At 43.0% G+C, this 17,647-nt stretch overlaps 1 protein-coding gene across 1 annotated transcript; it reads left to right on the top strand.

Annotated features, from left to right (window-relative positions):
- Window positions 1-1,908: 1,908 nt before the first annotated feature.
- LOC112434765 (transmembrane protease serine 9) lies at window positions 1,909-14,934 on the top strand. Its single transcript, XM_076883471.1, has 10 exons — window positions 1,909-1,998; window positions 3,742-3,762; window positions 3,951-4,113; window positions 4,246-4,514; window positions 5,117-5,262; window positions 5,349-5,832; window positions 6,000-6,171; window positions 12,438-12,691; window positions 12,830-12,927; window positions 13,125-14,934. The coding sequence occupies exons 1-10, from the start codon at window positions 1,944-1,946 to the stop codon at window positions 13,488-13,490; spliced, it is 2,028 nt and encodes a 675-aa protein (XP_076739586.1). The 5' UTR covers window positions 1,909-1,943; the 3' UTR covers window positions 13,491-14,934.
- The last annotated feature ends 2,713 nt before the right edge of the window (window positions 14,935-17,647 follow it).

Below are 17,647 nucleotides of genomic sequence, written 5' to 3' on the forward strand. Positions count from 1 at the left end.
AGACTCAATGACAGCTTTTACAACACGGCAACAGCCCTAATCAATGCAAACAGCTGACCTGATTGGATACCTCCCTGGACTTTTTAAGTTACTGTGTCGTGTTGTTTTCTGCGTCGTGCAGGCGCAGGACAGTTTCCAATTTCTTTCTACTATTGTACTCGGTATGACCGTGCAATGATGATAGAGAGTTATCTGTTATCTTTCAGAGGTTGTCACCATGGCGTCCCTCAGGGCTCCATTCTTGGCCCACTTGTTTTCTCATTGTGCGTTTTGTTCCTCAGGTTCAAAATGCAATTTTTCATTCAAATATGACAAGCTGTATCACAACAACAAAAGTCTCACTAGATAGTCTGACTAGAACAAAATAATTTCCAGATAGACCTGCTCTATTACCTACCATGTTGAGACTTACCGCTCTGAAGAGTCTGATAATTCAAGTTAAAAGATACAAAAAGGCAAAATATGTATATATTTTACAAAATGGTCTCAGGAGGAGGTGCTGGCTGTCATATTGTGGTCTGGGATGTGGGGCCTCCCTCTACTGCAGATATGGAGGCGGTCTGCTTGCCTCCACTCAAGAGAGAAGGGTTACACTTCCTGGGTCCGGGTACGGGTTGCCCCTCTGGGGGCAGGGGTACCTGGACCTGGGATATAGAGTATGTTTGGGGAGTGTGAATGTGTGCACAGTGTCTATTTGTGTCTGTCTCCATGTGTCGGATGAGTGCCGAGTATTTGTTTGTGTATATGGGGGTGGGAATGCACCTTTGTGTCTGCGTGCGCCTGTTCGTCTGTGTCTATATGTCAGGTAGGGTCTCAGACTCCGCCTCTCTGGGAACATCTCAGGCTCTCCGAGGTTTGGAGGCCCATCTCCCCTCACCACACTCCCTGCCGGTGGCTGATGCCCTCAGACGTTGGTGTGTTGGTGGCTCTTGGTGTCTGGGGCTGGGTGCTCATGTATGTACCGACTCACTCCTGGTGGCCGATTGGCCAGGTGATCAAGGTGTTTTGTTTTTCTTTTTTTTTCCTTTCTCCCCATCTCTTCTATTTTTCTTTCTCTCCCTCTCTTTCTTTCATTCCTTCTCCCTGTCCTATCCCTCAGTCATGTCTGTCCCGTCTGTAACAACCGAAAATCAAATCAAATAAATACATAATTATAATAAAGGTCAATCAAATGGACCAATATGGCGAGGCCATGATGATCCACTTGGTAAAGTAAATCCACTTCGCATCTTTCTCGGCCCTCAGACAACAGTTTTGATGGTTAACGATCCAAACGGGAAAGGCAAAAAAAAAAAAGGTCTCAGTTATAACTAGAAGTGTAAACATCTCAGTAAACATTATAGATGTCCAAACTCGATATGTTCTTTGAGTCTACATTTTAGTTTATATTGGTTAAACGTATCTTTAAATAAATTTTACTTGACCTTCAGTAATAATAATAATAAAAAAGGATGATACAGCCTTTATTAATCCCACAGCTTGGAAAACAAGAAAATGCATTAAATTAATGTCTGTGATCTTGTTTATTTTTAAAAACAAGATTTTGAAATCAAGGGCCAAGAGCCTGTAGACTCTCATGTTAATGAAATTCTGCTGAGGGGATGAAAACAAATGACATCTGAGAAAAGGTCCTCAGGTAAACACAACAGATTAAAGAAAATGCTTCAGTCTGTAGCAGTCTGTTTGATTTCCTGATGTGAAATCAATAATTAATCCTAAAAAATTAAATAATTAGTTCAAAAGTTCAACATTGCTGCCTGAAACCTGAAATTCCTGTTTAATAGGGGGGAGGATGGGGGGAGGATCAGGTGAGCTGGAGGGAAGTGTTGGGCGTGTCGTTAGACAGGTGTCTGGCAGAGGTGTGTTTAATGCAGACAGAGAGGAGGAGGAGAGAGGAAGGGTATTTATGCCTCAGCAGGTCTGGAGGTTTGGATCTTACAGCGATGGCTTTCTACAAAGTGATGTGTTTGGCTGCTGGGCTGATGCTCCTGACCCAAGGTAAGAGCTCTCTGCACACACCTGCATCAGGAACGACTCAGAGGGTGAAAACACTCAGGAGCACAGCGCTTCACTGTAAAGTGGCACTGCTGCATAGTCATCACATTTATTGAAGAAAAAATGTGTGTCGGTTTATGGTGACGGCTGAAGCAGTGATGACAGGTTCCTTCATCATGGTTCAGGGCAGGAATTGAGCGACTTACTGTGATGGCAATACACCTCGCTATGAGTGCAAAACGAATGAATCCACAGAAGCAGAGTGAACCTAATGAACCACGTAGTGTTTATGGAGGGTGGCTAAACATATATTCAGCTGTAGAAACATCAGGCGCTTGTGCTGAGCTGAATGTTTGAACTACAAACACACTGATGGTGATGGTGATCTCACACACAGGTACTGCCTACGTATAACCAGTGGACTCCTTTAACATCTCGTCAGGAACTGCAGTAATACTGCAGTAGTATTAGTATTACAACGTGCAGCGTGTGTACAGTATTTCTCTGTGTGGTTTCTGTCTGAGAGATAAACATCATCAGTGTTTTCATCCTGCTGAGTCACACAGTAACCAACTCCCCAACTCCCCCCCCAACCCACACACACACACACACACACACACACACACACACACACACACACACACACACACACACACACACACACACAGAAACTCTGTATGTTAATGATCTTCAGAACAGGTGGTAAAACCAGTCTGCTGTAAGAGCGAGCTGATCTGGACCAACAACATTATGAGATGAATAAATTTTGCATTGATTTTAAAATTCTTTTACTCACTTATAAAATCTTAAATAACACTGCACCTTGCTATCTAAAGAACTTCTCTATGTGTTTAATCCTAAAAAAGCACTAAGATCTTCAAACCAGATGCTCTTAATGCAACCTAAGTCTAGGCTGATCATGCCTTTGCTATTACAGCACCTAGACTGTGGAACAATCTCCCTATTGCCATTCACACTTCTTAGTCTATGAAGCCTTTAAATCTTGCTTGAATGAATCTTTTTACCCTGGCGCTGTCTTAACTTAGTTTGACTATCATTTGGCTGGCTTCTAACTTTGTCTTGTCTTGTGTTGCTGTTTGGTCGATTTGTCTTATTTTATTTATTTCCTAATTTGTGAAGCACTTTGATTGACATTGTTGTTTTTAAATATGCCATATAAATACATTTTGATTTGATTTGATAATCAGCTAATGCAAGCTAGCTGTATGGGAGCATCACTGACACCTGATAATTAGTGCTCAGTAACACCCAGTTAAAATCCTAGAATTTCACCTAAACTGGAGATCAGCCTTCTTGGACAGTTTGTTCGTACAGCAGCCATATTATTGGTTAGATGATGTCATTAAAAACAGTCCAGAGGTCCTGCTCAGGGACTCCAGTTAGCTGAGGTGAGGCCTAGCAGAGAGCTAGTAGCTACAGCCGCCTGTGTCGCCATCCACCTTTCAGCCAAAGAGACCACGCCCCTAATAACGTAAACTTATTAGTACAGTTTAAATAGGTGAGTTATAAAAACAGGTGTTTTGAAGGAGCAAACTATGGGGACTGACTCACGGCTGCCTCTACTGGACAACAGAGGGACTGCAGGAGTTGGCTTCATTTCTCAGAGGCTTGTTTATAACTAACCACAGACAGTCAATTTTCCACTATTATTACAGACAGTGAACTAATCACAGACAGATAAATGAAGATTTTTAGTTTTAAAATGGTTTGTTTTCTGTGTTTCAGAGTCTGAGTCACAGCTGGATGGTAAGAAAAAGCTTCTTTGTGTAATGATTTAGTTTTATGTGTAATAAATCTTTAGTTTCATATGAATATTAGTTTGTGAGTGAACTGTAGACTCCAGGATCACTGTGTCCTCACTCAGCAGTTTGTAGTGCTGAGAGTTTACAGCTCCTACAGTAATGCTCACTCTGTGTTTTAATGTCGGTCTTCAGTTTGTGGTAAGGCGTCTCTGAACACCAGGATTGTAGGAGGACAGGCGGCCCGCGCTGGCAGCTGGCCCTGGCAGGTCAGTCTGCAAAGATCTGGGTCCCACTTCTGTGGAGGATCCCTCATTAACAGTCAGTGGGTACTGACTGCTGCTCACTGCTTTGAAACGTGAGTAATGAGGCTGAAGCTGCACTCTAAACAAGATTTAAAGACGCTGTGAAGTCAAACTTTATATATGTTTTCTCGTCTATAACAATTGTAACAACTGTGCACTGTTCGTGTCGCTCCTGATGATCTCAGCATTACTCCAACCGGTCTGACTGTGAATCTGGGCCTTCAGAGTCTACAGGGATCTAACCCCAATGCAGCGTCTCGGACAGTAACACAGATCATCAAACATCCAGACTACAACTCTGGTACCAACGACAACGACGTCTGCCTCCTGCAGCTCTCCTCACCGGTGACTTTCAACAACTACATTTCTCCCGTCTGCCTGGCAGCTTCAGACAGCATCTTCTACAGCGGTGTTAACAGCTGGGTCACCGGCTGGGGCGATATAGGAAGTGGAGGTGGGTCATAAAGACACCAGATTGGTTTTAGAGAAATGATGACAATAATACAGGGAACAAGTTTGCTGTCTCAGAAATATTTAGAGCAATAAGATGTTTCCATGAGGTTAAATCTGTGCAGAGTTCAAAACCAGAAAGAATAATTATGTGAATTAAACAGTCTGGAAGTGCTGGACCTGCAGCAAACATGCTGTCTGCACGATGATGTCAGGTCAAAATGATCCTTGGTTAAAAGAAAGTATACTTTCTGTGTATCTGACACTGCCCCCAGGTGGTGTTAGACAGTTACTACATGATGACGACCATCTACTGTCTGTGTGTCAAGTTTATTTCTGTATCACGTTTAAAAACAGCAGCTGTTGTGCTTCATCTAAAATACTCAAATAACATAAAACAGGACAAGATGACAGAGCGGCATCAAAGTCATGTGACTGTGTTCTGCAGAGAGCTCCAACCCCAGCGGACAAACATGTTTCCCCATCTTTGTTTGCACACATGACTACACTTTGTTTTTAAGTTTGGTGGAGCCGCCCTTTTGTTTGAAGGTTAATCAGTCACATGTTATTTATTACAAACTGATATATTTATTTTACCCCCTTCAGTGTCCCTTCCTTCTCCACAAAACCTGATGGAGGTGGAGGTTCCTGTTGAGGGAAACAGGAAGTGTAACTGTAACTATGGAGTGGGATCAATCACTGACAACATGATCTGTGCCGGGTTAAGTGCAGGAGGAAAGGACTCCTGTCAGGTGATTGTTGTTACCTGTGTTTGGCACATTTTCACCTTCTACAGTTTCTTCTCCTCAGCTAACAGTAAATGTTTCTGCTCTCAAAGGGGGATTCAGGAGGTCCAATGGTGAGCAAGCAGAGCGGTCGCTGGATTCAGGCGGGAGTCGTCAGTTTTGGGAAAAGTTGCGCCTTGCCTAATTTTCCAGGAGTCTACGCCAGAGTATCCCAGTACCAGACCTGGATCAACAGCCAGATCTCCTCCAACCAGCCGGGCTTCATGACGTTCACGTCCACTGGGACCGACAGTGACCTCAGTGTCACCTGCACAGGACTGCCACCAGTGCCAACCACCACCCCTCCAACCACCACACCTTCAACCACCCCAACTACTCCTATAACCACTACAACTTCCACCACCACAACCACCTCCTCTGCAAAAGCCACCACCCCTACCACCACCATCACTACCACCACAACCACCACCCCTACCACCACCACCACAACCACCACCACCACCACTACCACCACAACCACCACACCTACAACCACCACCACTACCACAACCACATTGCCTCCAACCACTCCCCAATGTGAGTTTCCATCACATTAACACTTTGTTTCCTCTAAACTTTTAGATAATACAGCTGCTGCTCTCTGACACTTTCTGAATTCTTCACTACCTGAACTTGAAGTGATGGTTTTGTGTGATCCAAGTATTTCCTGCCTCTTTCTGTCTCTCCCTGGTTCTTCTCCTCAGCCGTGGTCTGTGGACAAGCTCCAAGAACTTCTGGGATTGTGGGAGGAACCTCAGATGCGACAGCCGGCTCATGGCCGTGGATGGCGAGCTTACAGAAGAATGGAAGTCACGTGTGCGGTGGGACTCTGGTGGCCTTGGACTCAGTGCTGAGCCACGCCAAGTGTTTCTCAAGGTGAGTTGCAGCTGAAGTTGAAGTTTGCACAGACGATAATTCAGTTCGATGGGTGAGTTAGTCAGTAGGTTACCCTCTGATTAGTAAATTCTCTTTCTGATGTTAAACTGAGCAATTTTTAAGAGTTTTGAGTTCAGACATCAAGAGAAAGGGTGAATCTGACAGAAGAACTAACACACTCATTGATGACTGAGCTTCAACAGGGAGATCAGTTTGAGAACAGAAAAAACCCCTCAGCACATGAGTCAACACATCTCACAACATAGAAGACAAAAGCTTCGAAGGGGGTGGGTGGTAGTGTAGGTATGTGTCAGTGTACATGTGTGTGTTTGTGTTCAGCTGAGAGAAAGTGTCCTTTCACCCGGTTAGGCAAAAGTCAACAATCTTCGGTCAACGTGGGTGGCCTTGAATGAGAGAGGAGAGTCACAACCAGAGATGGGCAGTAACGCATTACTTGTAACGCATTACTTGTAACGCGTTACTGTAATCCGATTACTTTTTTCAAGTAACGAGTAAAGTAAGGGATTACTATTGCAAAAATGGTAATTAGATTACCGTTACTTTCCCGTAGGAACGCTGCGTTACTGCGTTACTAAAACCGTGATTTTCGCGAGAATGTCTCATGACAGTGACGTAAGCGAGTGCGACGTTCGTGACAACAGCTGTGTGCAGATCAACAATGGATCATATATCGATTGTGGGAGAGAGTATGAGCGTGCAGCGTTTAAAGCGTGGAAGCACTGACCTTACTTTGAGTTTGATTCCATAAAAAGTGACAAAAACATTAGTGTCCATCGTGCGTGGGAAGAAAACTTCTTTTTACAGCAAAAAACCCCTAAACTTCCAAACAAGCACCGAGTAGCTACGACGTAATGGGAAACTCACAGAGAAACTCACGGATTCTTCCACTGACCGCGGCACACCTGCACCAGGGTAAACCTCCGCCTACCCCACTCCTGCTTTACAGGTGAAAATAGAGCAACAGGACCGCTGAGTCTGTGACTTTATTTATTTTCTGCTGTGTTTTACTTGCATCTATTTGAAAGACTGAGTGTAAACACAAAAAATATTTTATTTTATGAGCTGGAATGTGCAGAAAATAGGTTTAAATGTTAAACTAATTTCTTCCAGTCAGAGAATGTTGCATATAATTAAATGTTTGCTTGATGCATAAAGTTAAAAGATTAAAACTGATAAAACAAGTTTTAAAAAGAGACTTTTCCATTTGATTACATTTTGTATGATGGATTATGTAGAAAAAGTAGAATTGGGCTGAAAGATCTATCGCTTTATCACCTCTTCAGGTTGTAAATCCTGTTTTTAAAAAGTAACTAAGTAACTAAGTAATTAATTACTTTTGAAAATAAGTAATTAATTTTCTGGGATGCGGGGGGGCATGAGATGAAGATGGTTGTTTTGGTTGGTGTGAACAAACTGCTTCCAGTTTTACAGTAGGTCTAATGTCCATCACTGGTCACCAGGTCTCTCAATTCTCGTTCTTCTTCTTCAAGATCTTATCAATATTGCGTAGTACTCACAGCCCTGCCATTATCTATCATGTCAGCCAGCCTTGTGGGATTTTGAACAAACCCTGCTTCTTGTTCTTTGATAAGCCGGTCCGAGCCAGCCCCAATCAGCCAGAACTCTGTGGGCATAGAATAGAATAGAATAGAATAGGATAGAATAGAATAGTCCTTTAATTGTCCCACAAGGGGAAACTTGGATGTAACAGCAGCAAGAAAGACACATATACAAACAAAGAGTACACAGGACAGAAACAGTTTTTTCTTTTACATATTTATATCAAGGACAATGGTTACCAAAAACAGAGTACTGTTTAGAGGTAATTATTAAATCATACAGATAAGAGGCAAACCCAGGCTGTAGAGTGAGTCAGTTGATAAAATACTGCAGTTACAGCGCTGATGTAAACATCTGTGTTTGTTGGGAGCAGTTCTGATTGTACAGTCTGACAGCTGCAGGGAGGAAGGACCTGCAGAAACGCTCCTTCATGCATCGAGGATGCAGCAGTCTGTCACTGAAGCAGCTCTGCAGCAACATCTACATGCATGGGGTGGGAGACTCTGTCCATCAGAGATGTTATTTTGGCCAGAGTCCTTCTGCCTCCCACCACCTGCACTGGGTCCAGGGTGCATCCCAGAACAGAGCTGGCCTTCCTGATGAGTTTATCCAGCCTCTTCCTCTCAGCTGCCGATAAACTGCTGCTCCAACATACCACACTGAAAAAAATGACAGATGCCACCAGAGTCATAGAAGGTCTTTAAAAGCGCTCCCTGTGCTCCAAATGACCTCAGCCACCTCAGCAGGTAGCGTCTGCTCTGACCCTTCCTGTACAGAGCATCAGTGTTGTGGCTCCAGTCCAGTTTATTACTCAGGTGAACACCCAGGTACCTATAAGAGTCCACTATCTCAATGTCCACTCCCTGGATGTTCACCAGTGTCAGTGTGGTGGGTCAGCGTCTCCGGAAATCAAGGGTGTAGATTTGGTTTTGGCATTGGTGGGGACGGATGATTCAACCACCAAACCCCGCCCTGTTTCTTTTTTGTCCTTTTTGTCTTTGCTTCTTGATAAAAGGAGAAATATACTTGCCTACATATGCTATTCTACGTGCTTTTAAACCATTTAAAATTACAATTCATAGTTTTATATGTGAATTATATAATGTTAAATTACTATTAAACAAATGACTAAGTATTTTAGACTTTAGGTTACTTCAACCATATTCCATACAAATCAGGTATCATACAAAAATAAAAACAGCTTCAAATACAGTCATGACAATAAAAGAATATGACTTTAAGGATTTAACAACATTACCTCAGTTATAGTGCACCAACATGTCTTATACATTAGCAGTAAGGGAACACTGAATGACCTGGTGGGCTTTGTCAATAAAACTACTCATCTAAGATGACCACAGAGTAAAACATCTCAGCAAAATTATGCAACATTTTAGGCACTGTTGCCCCGATCAACTCAGTGAGCTGGATTTTTTTTATTCTAAACATGAACTACTGTTACAGCAACAGACATGGACACAACAACTCAATGTTCACTATGTGAAGCAGCCAAACACATGCCTGCTCCTCTCGTTAACTGAGATAAACTGCTGGCATATTGGTTTTACATCTATACTGTCCAGCCTCTCCTGGTGTACATGGTACAGCCTCTGTAAACTAATATCCTGGCTGCTCGAGGCTGCAGTTTTCTCTGACAGTTTCAATCAAAATTAGAAATGCTGCTCGAGACTGAGATAACCAATAGTGCTGCCTGTTGTGCAGTTAGTTTCCCAAACACGTTATTCATGGTTACATACACTTTTATACTGATGTGGGCCAATGCCTAGCATAGCCTGTAACGTTATTATGACGGACACATTTTATGAGTGAACTTGGCTTTAAGTGACTTACAGGTTTCTTTGAAAAACACTTTCTTATATCCAGGTTCTTCCTCTTTGCTGCCGTCCTCCTCTCCTTCTTGCAGGTCCTGGCAGCAGGCTTGCCGCTGCTAAAACTAAACAGAGCTCCCTGAAAGGCTCAGCCAATCACATTGGCCATATTTGTCACATGACGTAGGACTCCAGTAGAGAATGTAATTTCACTCTTTCTGCACCGCTGGGTGAATGAGACGCTGACAGATCTTTTTTTTTTCTTTCTATCGGGTTTGATTTCTTTACTCGAAGAGATCAAATTATTGGTGGGGACAATTCAATAATCGCTGGATATTGGTGGGGACATGTCCCTTCCGTCCATGCCAAATCTACGCCCTTGCCGGAAATCCACCACCAACTCCTTGGTTTTCCTGGTGTTGATCAGCAGGTGGTTCTGCTGACATCAGTCCACAAAGTCCAGAGTCCACTGTCTGCACTCTGAGTCGTCCTCACCTGTGATGAGGCGACTATGGCAGAGTCGTCAGAGAACTTCTGTAGGTGGCAGCGTGGGGAGTTGATGGAGAAGTCTGCAGAGGGTGAAGAGGAACGGTGCCAGCACAGTTCCCTGTGGGGCCCCCGTACTGCAGACCAGCGTATCAGAGACACAGCCCTGTGTCCTCACCAGTGTTGGTCAAGTTACTTGAAAAAAGTAACCAGTAACTAATTACTGATTACTTCCCCAAAAAAGTAATCCCGTTACTTTACTGATTACTTATTTTCAAAAGTAATTAACTCATTCACTGCCATTGACGTCTATAGACGTCAATTACGTTTTTCAATGGGAGGGGCTATAATACAACCTTGTCACAAACCAAGAAATATTAGTGTCAAAGGCACTTTTCTGCTTGAAATGTATTTTTCACAAAAAGCTCGTTTTCTCCCTTTTTTTGGTCAAAACAGGCATTTTTGGTGGAACCCACCTCTCTTCTACAGCTGATTACTAAAGAATGGAAAATGGTAGAAACAAGCTTTTTTTTTTGGATGAAAGAAGAGAGTCTGTTCTTCATTTTGGTAGGTTCAGCGTTTATATGATCATAACACACAGTTTTCTGTGGCTCTTCAAAAATGAGTAAAAATGCTCAAAAACCCTGGCAGTGGGGAGTTACCTGATTTGAAAATGGCTGGCAGTGAATGAGTTAATTACTTAGTTACTTAGTTACTTTTTAAAAACACGATTTACAACCTGAAGAGGTGATAAAGCGATAGATCTTTCAGCCCAATTCTACTTTTTCTACATAATCCATCATACAAAATGTAATCAAATGGAAAAGTCTCTCTTTTTAAAACTTGTTTTATTAGTTTTAATCTTTTAACTTTATGCATCAAGCAAAAATGTAATTATATGCAACATTCTCTGACTGGAAGAAATTAGTTTAACATTTAAACCTATTTTCTGCACATTCCAGCACATAAAATAAAATATTTTTTGTGTTTACACTCAGTCTTTCAAATAGATGCAAGTAAAACACAGCAGAAAATAAATAAAGTCAAAGACTCAGCGGTCCTGTTGCTCTATTTTCACCTGTAAAGCAGGAGTGGGGCAGGCGGAGGTTTACCCTGGTGCAGGTGTGCCGCGGTCAGTGGAAGGATCCGTAAGTTTCTCTGTGAGTTTCCCATTACGTCGTAGCTACTCGGTGCTTGTTGGAAGTTTAGGGGTTTTTTTCGCTGTAAAAAGAAGTTTTCTTCCCACGCACAGCGGACACTAATGTTTTTGTCACTTTTTATGGAATCAAACTCAAAGTAAGGTCAGTACTTCCACGCTTTAAACGCTGCACGCTCATACTTTCTCCCGCACTCAATATGTGATCCACTGTTGATCTGCACACAGCTGTTGTCACCAACGTCGCACTCGCTTACGTCACTGTCATGAGACATTCTCGCAAAAAATCACGGTTTTAGTAACGCAGTAACGCAGCGTTCCTACGGGAAAGTAACGGTAATCTAATTACTGTTTTTGCAATAGTAATCCCTTACTTTACTTGTTACTTGAAAAAAGTAATCAGATTATAGTCAAGCGTTACAAGTAATGCGTTACTGCCCATCTCTGGTCCAAACATACTGTGGGCGTCCTGTGAGGTAGTCCAGTATCCACTGGGTTACTGATGTTGTCCTGTTGCAGCTGCTCCTCCGTCTTCCTCCTGTATTTTTCCTTCCCTTGCCTTATCTTTCATTTCAGCTTCTTCTGGACAGCGCTCACTTCCAGATCTAAAGACTCTCTTCTTCTCCTTGGGGGAGCCTTAATTTCAGGATTCATCCATGGCTTGTTGTTAGAAAAACACCGTACCTTTATGATGGGTACGGTGTTGTCCACACAGAAGTTCATGTAATCCGTAATGCAGTCTGTGATGCTGACGCTCCCACTCAAGATGCTCCCACTCAAGAAAGCCATGACCTGCTGTTATTTCTTAGCTAGTACGGGAGGACTGTCGGCTAAAGCTGGCTCAGATGAAGTGCTCAGCCTCTCTCTTCCATAGGCATCAGTCTATTGGTTATGTTTAATAAAGTGTCTCAAATTTAGGTGAACTTCTTGTGTGGACTCTTTCCTTGTCACTTCCTATGAGACAGTTCATGACATCATTTAACTTCCGTTGTATTTTGTGCTGTAGCAGGTTTTCAATTGGCTAGTTCTTTCTTCAGTTGAAGTCTGTTTGACCTCTCAGGGCCGTTGTAGCTTCACCTCTTTAATAAGACCCAGGCCTGAATGTCACCAGGATCAAGTCTGTAAAACTTGGGTCCCATGAAGTTGAGTGTAAAGGTGTAGATCTTGTTTGAAGCTGATGAAGTTTATGTTTGTGTGCTTCGTTCCTCCCACAGCTCCCCTGTAGCGTCCGAGTGGACTGTCGTGTTGGGGCGTCTGAAGCTAAATGGATCCAACCCCTTTGAGGTGACGCTGAATGTGACAAATATCACTCTGAGCAACACGACCGGGACCAACATAGCCATCCTCCGTCTATCTGCCCAGCCCACCCTGACCGACTACATCCAGCCCATCTGCTTGGACAACGGGAGAACCTTCGCCGAGGGCTTGGCGTGCTGGGCGGCCGGTTGGAGTCCTGGAAGAGGAGGAGGTGAGTCAGCAACATGAAGGCTGACAGAGTTCTGCCCAGACTCTGCACCAGTCCATCTCTCAGATTACACATGTGGACCACTGCACTTACAGTTTCTTTAGTCAAACATCAGGATTTTCTTATCTTTCATGATGTTAGCTGAGGAAGTTATGCAGCAGTTTCAGACCTCGGTGGTAAACTGTGGGAACTCATCATCGAGTGAGAGCATCTGTACAGACGTGTTTGCACTGCAGCAGGTAAATGACTGGATTCTTCTTCTTATAACACTGTCTTCTGACATGTTGTTTAATTTGGATTTAGCTGCTTAAAAGTAAATATAATAATCATAGTCCAAACTTTCTGGTAACAAAGGTGTATTAAACTCTTCCTTTGAGTCGCAGGAAAATATAACATATAACATTAAAATAATAACTGACCCTTTCCGTCTGTTCAGGGTGATTCTGGCGGCCCGCTGATGTGTAAGCAGGGCGGCTCTTGGTTCCAGGCGGTCGTGTTAACAGATCCAAGCCCCTCTGCCAGGAGGAGACGAAGCTCAGTCATGACCTTCACCAGAGTGAGCACCTTTGACTCCTTCCTGACGAAGACGCTGGGGACACTCTTGTCTCCACCCTCCACGACCACCACCACCAACCCCACCAGCGCCTCCAACACCACCATCAACCCCACCAGCACCACCAACACCACCACAACTACCTCACGCCCCGTATCACAAAGCAGCGGGGGTCGTCCTGCTCACTCCTTCATCTTTGTCTTCTTCCATCTCGTCAGCCTCACCGTTTGTCTCCAGCTCTTCCTGTAGAGAGTCTGACTTGATCGACATGTAATGGACACAAATGAATGTGAACAAGCTTTGACTCTAAGACTTTACAGGCTTAAAGCTCTGCCTGCTAATCTTTGACTTGATTCTGAACTGATTATCTACAAAGAGCTCAGTGGTGACGTTTGGGCGAGTTTACTGTCGGCTAACGGCGCCTTAGGTGCTCCACTTCCAAGAAAAGGAAGCTGGTTGTACAATGTGTGGCTTGAGCTCTGACTGACAGGGGCTTTGAGCTGGACTCTGGTTTAAGGGTGTAAAAATGAAGAAGTTCTTTAAACTTGCACTGAACATTAAACGGTAGCTCAAATGTTTAGAAGTTCATGTTTTCTTAAGCTAAACAGATCATTAGTGTGTCTGCATCACTGTTACTGTTTCATATATATCTCTAGATTTTAATTAATGCAACAATGAAAGATGTGAAATCTGCATATTTTATAATTTATTTATTTTTTTTTATTATCAGATACTGATCATTGTACCTGATCATCATTGTGAACTCTGTTTTCAGGACAGAATAGATTACTTGTAACCTTACAGTCACAAACATATTGATGATTACAGACAGAACTGAAGTTATTCTTGCAGTTTTTGGTTACGTCCACACGTACACGGGTATTTTTGGAAACGGAGATTTTCCGTTTTCGTTTTAAAAAATAGTCCCGTCCACACGTAAACGCAGAAGTGAAGGAAAACACTGCTATGAACATGCCAAAGCAACAGGTGGCGATATATTCCTAACCGTGTAGAAATGTTGGCCAATCAGAAGTCTAGAAGCCTCAGTGGGAAAAAGTAAACAAAGCTGGGGCATAGAAGCAGAACCGAGTCGTATGTGTGGAGGGACAGTAACTGTGTGTGTATGTGAGCATTTAAACACTGCAGAGAGTAGAAGTAACAGTATTTTGTCATTTCACCGAAACAATAACGTGGCGCACAGTGTGACGTCAAAAAAGGCGCACACCTTTGACGCTGCGTTTTCTGTGTTTTTCTCGTCCACACTAAATGCAAAAACAGAGCTTTCGAAAATATCCACCCTGGCAGGCGTTTTTAGAAATCTCCATTTTCAGTGACCGAAAACGGCGTTTACGTGTGGACGAAAGGTGCAAACGCATAGAAAAATCTGCGTTTTCAAAAATACCCGGGTACGTGTGGACGTAGCCTTTATCAGATTTAAAGAAGCATCATTTAGAGATGCTGGAAACAAGGGGACATGATCGGACTGTCCCTCTTCTACCTTGCATCTGGGCCACAAACACTTAAGCACTTAAAGAATATTTGCTTTGAAAACTGTTAAATTGCACTGAAAAAGAAAGTTATTTAAATGAAGAATAAACAACTAAAAAACTTCTTGTAAATGTGTAAATGTAAAAATACAAAAACAACAACAAAGAGCTTTGTTTTTTTTTTACTCTCCGCACAAACTAAAGAGACAAAATAACGTGAATAATTTGCTTCCAGTTTGTGGTGCATTGATCCGTCTCTGTTGCTTTTGGGCCTCCTTTGCTCACTTCCCTTCTCTCCCCTGTCTGATTACCTCTGATTACCCGTTTCATAGGTGCTTCCCTGCTGGTCTCGCTGCTCTCATGTCAAATTCTCAGCTGAAGGAGGTTTGTTGGTCATCTCACCTGCTTTTCGTGTTGTTTAAGGCTGAAGAGATGCCTCATTACTCACCAGATCGCTGCATCAGCAGGGACCTGTCCAGTATTCAGAACACCTCTCGACTTCACAACAGTGTTTGTGTCCATGGAGCTGCCTGCGATCGCTCAGTCAAAGCTCTCCTGTCTGTTGAAAACAGAAATAAACCCTGGTAAACCCTAAACACTGGTTTTGTTAAAGAACAATCTGGACAAACGGATTCTGACGCAGGCTGTCTTCAGGAAACCAAGGAGAGCAGCGGGGCGAGCAAGGCCAGGTACTCCGTCACTTTGGTGCCAATCCAGCTCTTCTCAGTCTCCACCTGCTCCAGCAGACCCCATTGGAAACAGCCCTGCTGTCGTCACAGCTTTTTATTCCAGTGCTCCCCAGCGTGGTATGAAAAGGAAAAAAACAAAACGCTTGGACAATGTTAGCATAATGGACAGGTTCACACAAACGCAAAGCAGGAGATGAAGCATCGCTGAACATGTTTCCAAACCAACTCCATTCCAAGCCAAAGACTAGAAAATATGGTGAAGCAAATTTTCATATACTTTGGTTTCACCTGCACAAGTGCCGAGGTAGGTCTCCCTGCAGAATTAGTTTTCCCTGTCGGGAGCAGCGCTGGGCTGTTCAAATCACGGACAAACAGGATCCCACATTCTTGATTTTTAGTTCACAAACACTTGTTGTAATGACTAACTACTCCTGACATTTTGGAGATGTTTGCTCTTTATACAGTAAAGTTACAGCTGGATACAAATAACATCAGGCTGATCCTGCCACGATTTGTCTCTCGGTTCAAATCACGGACAAACAGGATCCCACAGCTGTTTATGTTTTTGAACCCATTTTGCACAGAGAGGCATTTTTTGAAAAATGTATTGATTACACAGGAAAAAAACAACTACACGAAAAATAATCACACCGTGACGCCTCTGCCTTTCTAAATGGAGGGACAGTAACTGCGTGTAAATCTGCAGACAGTCAGATTAACAGTATTTTGTCTCTATCTGCCATTCTGCAATTCATCCCATGTAAACAACGTGGCGCACAGCGTGACGTGAATAAAGGCACATACCTTTGACGTTGTGTGACGAACTCTGTGATTCCTCGTCCACACATAAACGCAAAAAAGGAGTTTTAAAAAATCTCAATTTTCGGTGATTCGAAACGCCGTTTACGTGTGGACGAAATGTCCAAGCGCATAGAAACAGCTGCGTTTTCACAAATACCCTTGTAAAATGTTTGGGGTTTGGAAAAACAAAATATGGGTGTGTGTGGCGGATGTGTTTGTGCGTGGGGGGATATTTTTCTTGTAAAACAAAGGGGGGCCTAGCAAAAAATGTTTGGGAACCACTGGTGTAACCGACGATGGGAAACATCTGTCTGTTGTAGGTCATCCTGTGCTGTTCCACTGGCTGACAGTTGGTGGCAGTAAAACAAATAAATGTAGAAATGTAAATGTAACCCCTTCATGTGATACACCTGTGATTGTGTTGTGTTCTGGCGTGAAAGTAAGAGGCAGGAGACAGCACTGGCTCTTTACTGCACATCTGCAACACAGAAATACAGCTCTGATCTGTGTGTCACATGCTTGCCAGGACACCTCTCCTCCGGCCATGCTGAAAGGAGCTGTGTCTGCAGCTTCATTAACACTACAATAATATAATAGATCAAATACAACATTAACTTAAGCTCTCTGAAAACAAAAAGCACAAAATAAATAATATGTCACTGAAAAATCATCAAAAACAACTTATAAGAACAATAAACAAAATAATTAAAAAACAAATAAACAGTCAGACAAATACGATTGAATAACCAGGACCCAATATTCTAGTGCTTATAGTTCAAACATTATACTTAAGTACAATCAAAATAATAATCGCCATCCAACAGGCAATAAAACACTGTACCATAAAAACAATGAATGAAAGACCGCATCCCCAAAACATAAGAACATCTCCATATCTGCAACACAGAAATACGGGTCTGAATGAGAACTTATCACTGCCGTCATCCCTGAAAACTGGCGGCCCCTTGATGTCTGATTGCAAGACAAGTTTCACCCCAGACAAATTTAGCTCAGGAGGTCCCTGCTCAGCCTTAAAGGCCCCAGTAGACATACTGGTCTCCTTATCACCTTGCAGCTGGGCTACAATGGACTGACCAATCTGATTGGCCAAATCTGAGATGAGTGTACTCAACCCAGCATTGGAAGCTTTCTGCGGGGTCTGAACGTCACAGGGGGAACCTGGAGACGAGTGGAACAAAACTTGGGAACAAATGATACACCAAGTTTAGGTGTCTGAACCCCATCCCCAAGAAACCACCCTCGCCCCAAACTCACATGAGAGGAAACCTCCCCATCAGGAACACCACTTGCCTCTGAACCAGATGCTGACTCCATAATGATGAATAAAGCATCTGGTTCACAAAAAAATTCCAAATAGTGTAACTGTACAAAACCAAACACAGTATTTGTAACTAACACTTGATGTTAT

This window comes from Maylandia zebra, linkage group LG4 (genome assembly GCF_041146795.1).
Source record: "Maylandia zebra isolate NMK-2024a linkage group LG4, Mzebra_GT3a, whole genome shotgun sequence".
Taxonomy (NCBI): domain Eukaryota; kingdom Metazoa; phylum Chordata; class Actinopteri; order Cichliformes; family Cichlidae; genus Maylandia; species Maylandia zebra.

Coding starts and splice junctions, on each gene's coding strand:
- LOC112434765 (XM_076883471.1), top strand. CDS start 1,944: ATGGCTTTCTACAAAGTGATGTGTTTGGCTGCTGGGCTGATGCTCCTG. Junction 3,763..3,950: donor GTCTGAGTCACAGCTGGATG/GTAAGAAAAAGC, acceptor GTCGGTCTTCAG/TTTGTGGTAAGGCGTCTCTG. Junction 4,114..4,245: donor GCTGCTCACTGCTTTGAAAC/GTGAGTAATGAG, acceptor TGATGATCTCAG/CATTACTCCAACCGGTCTGA.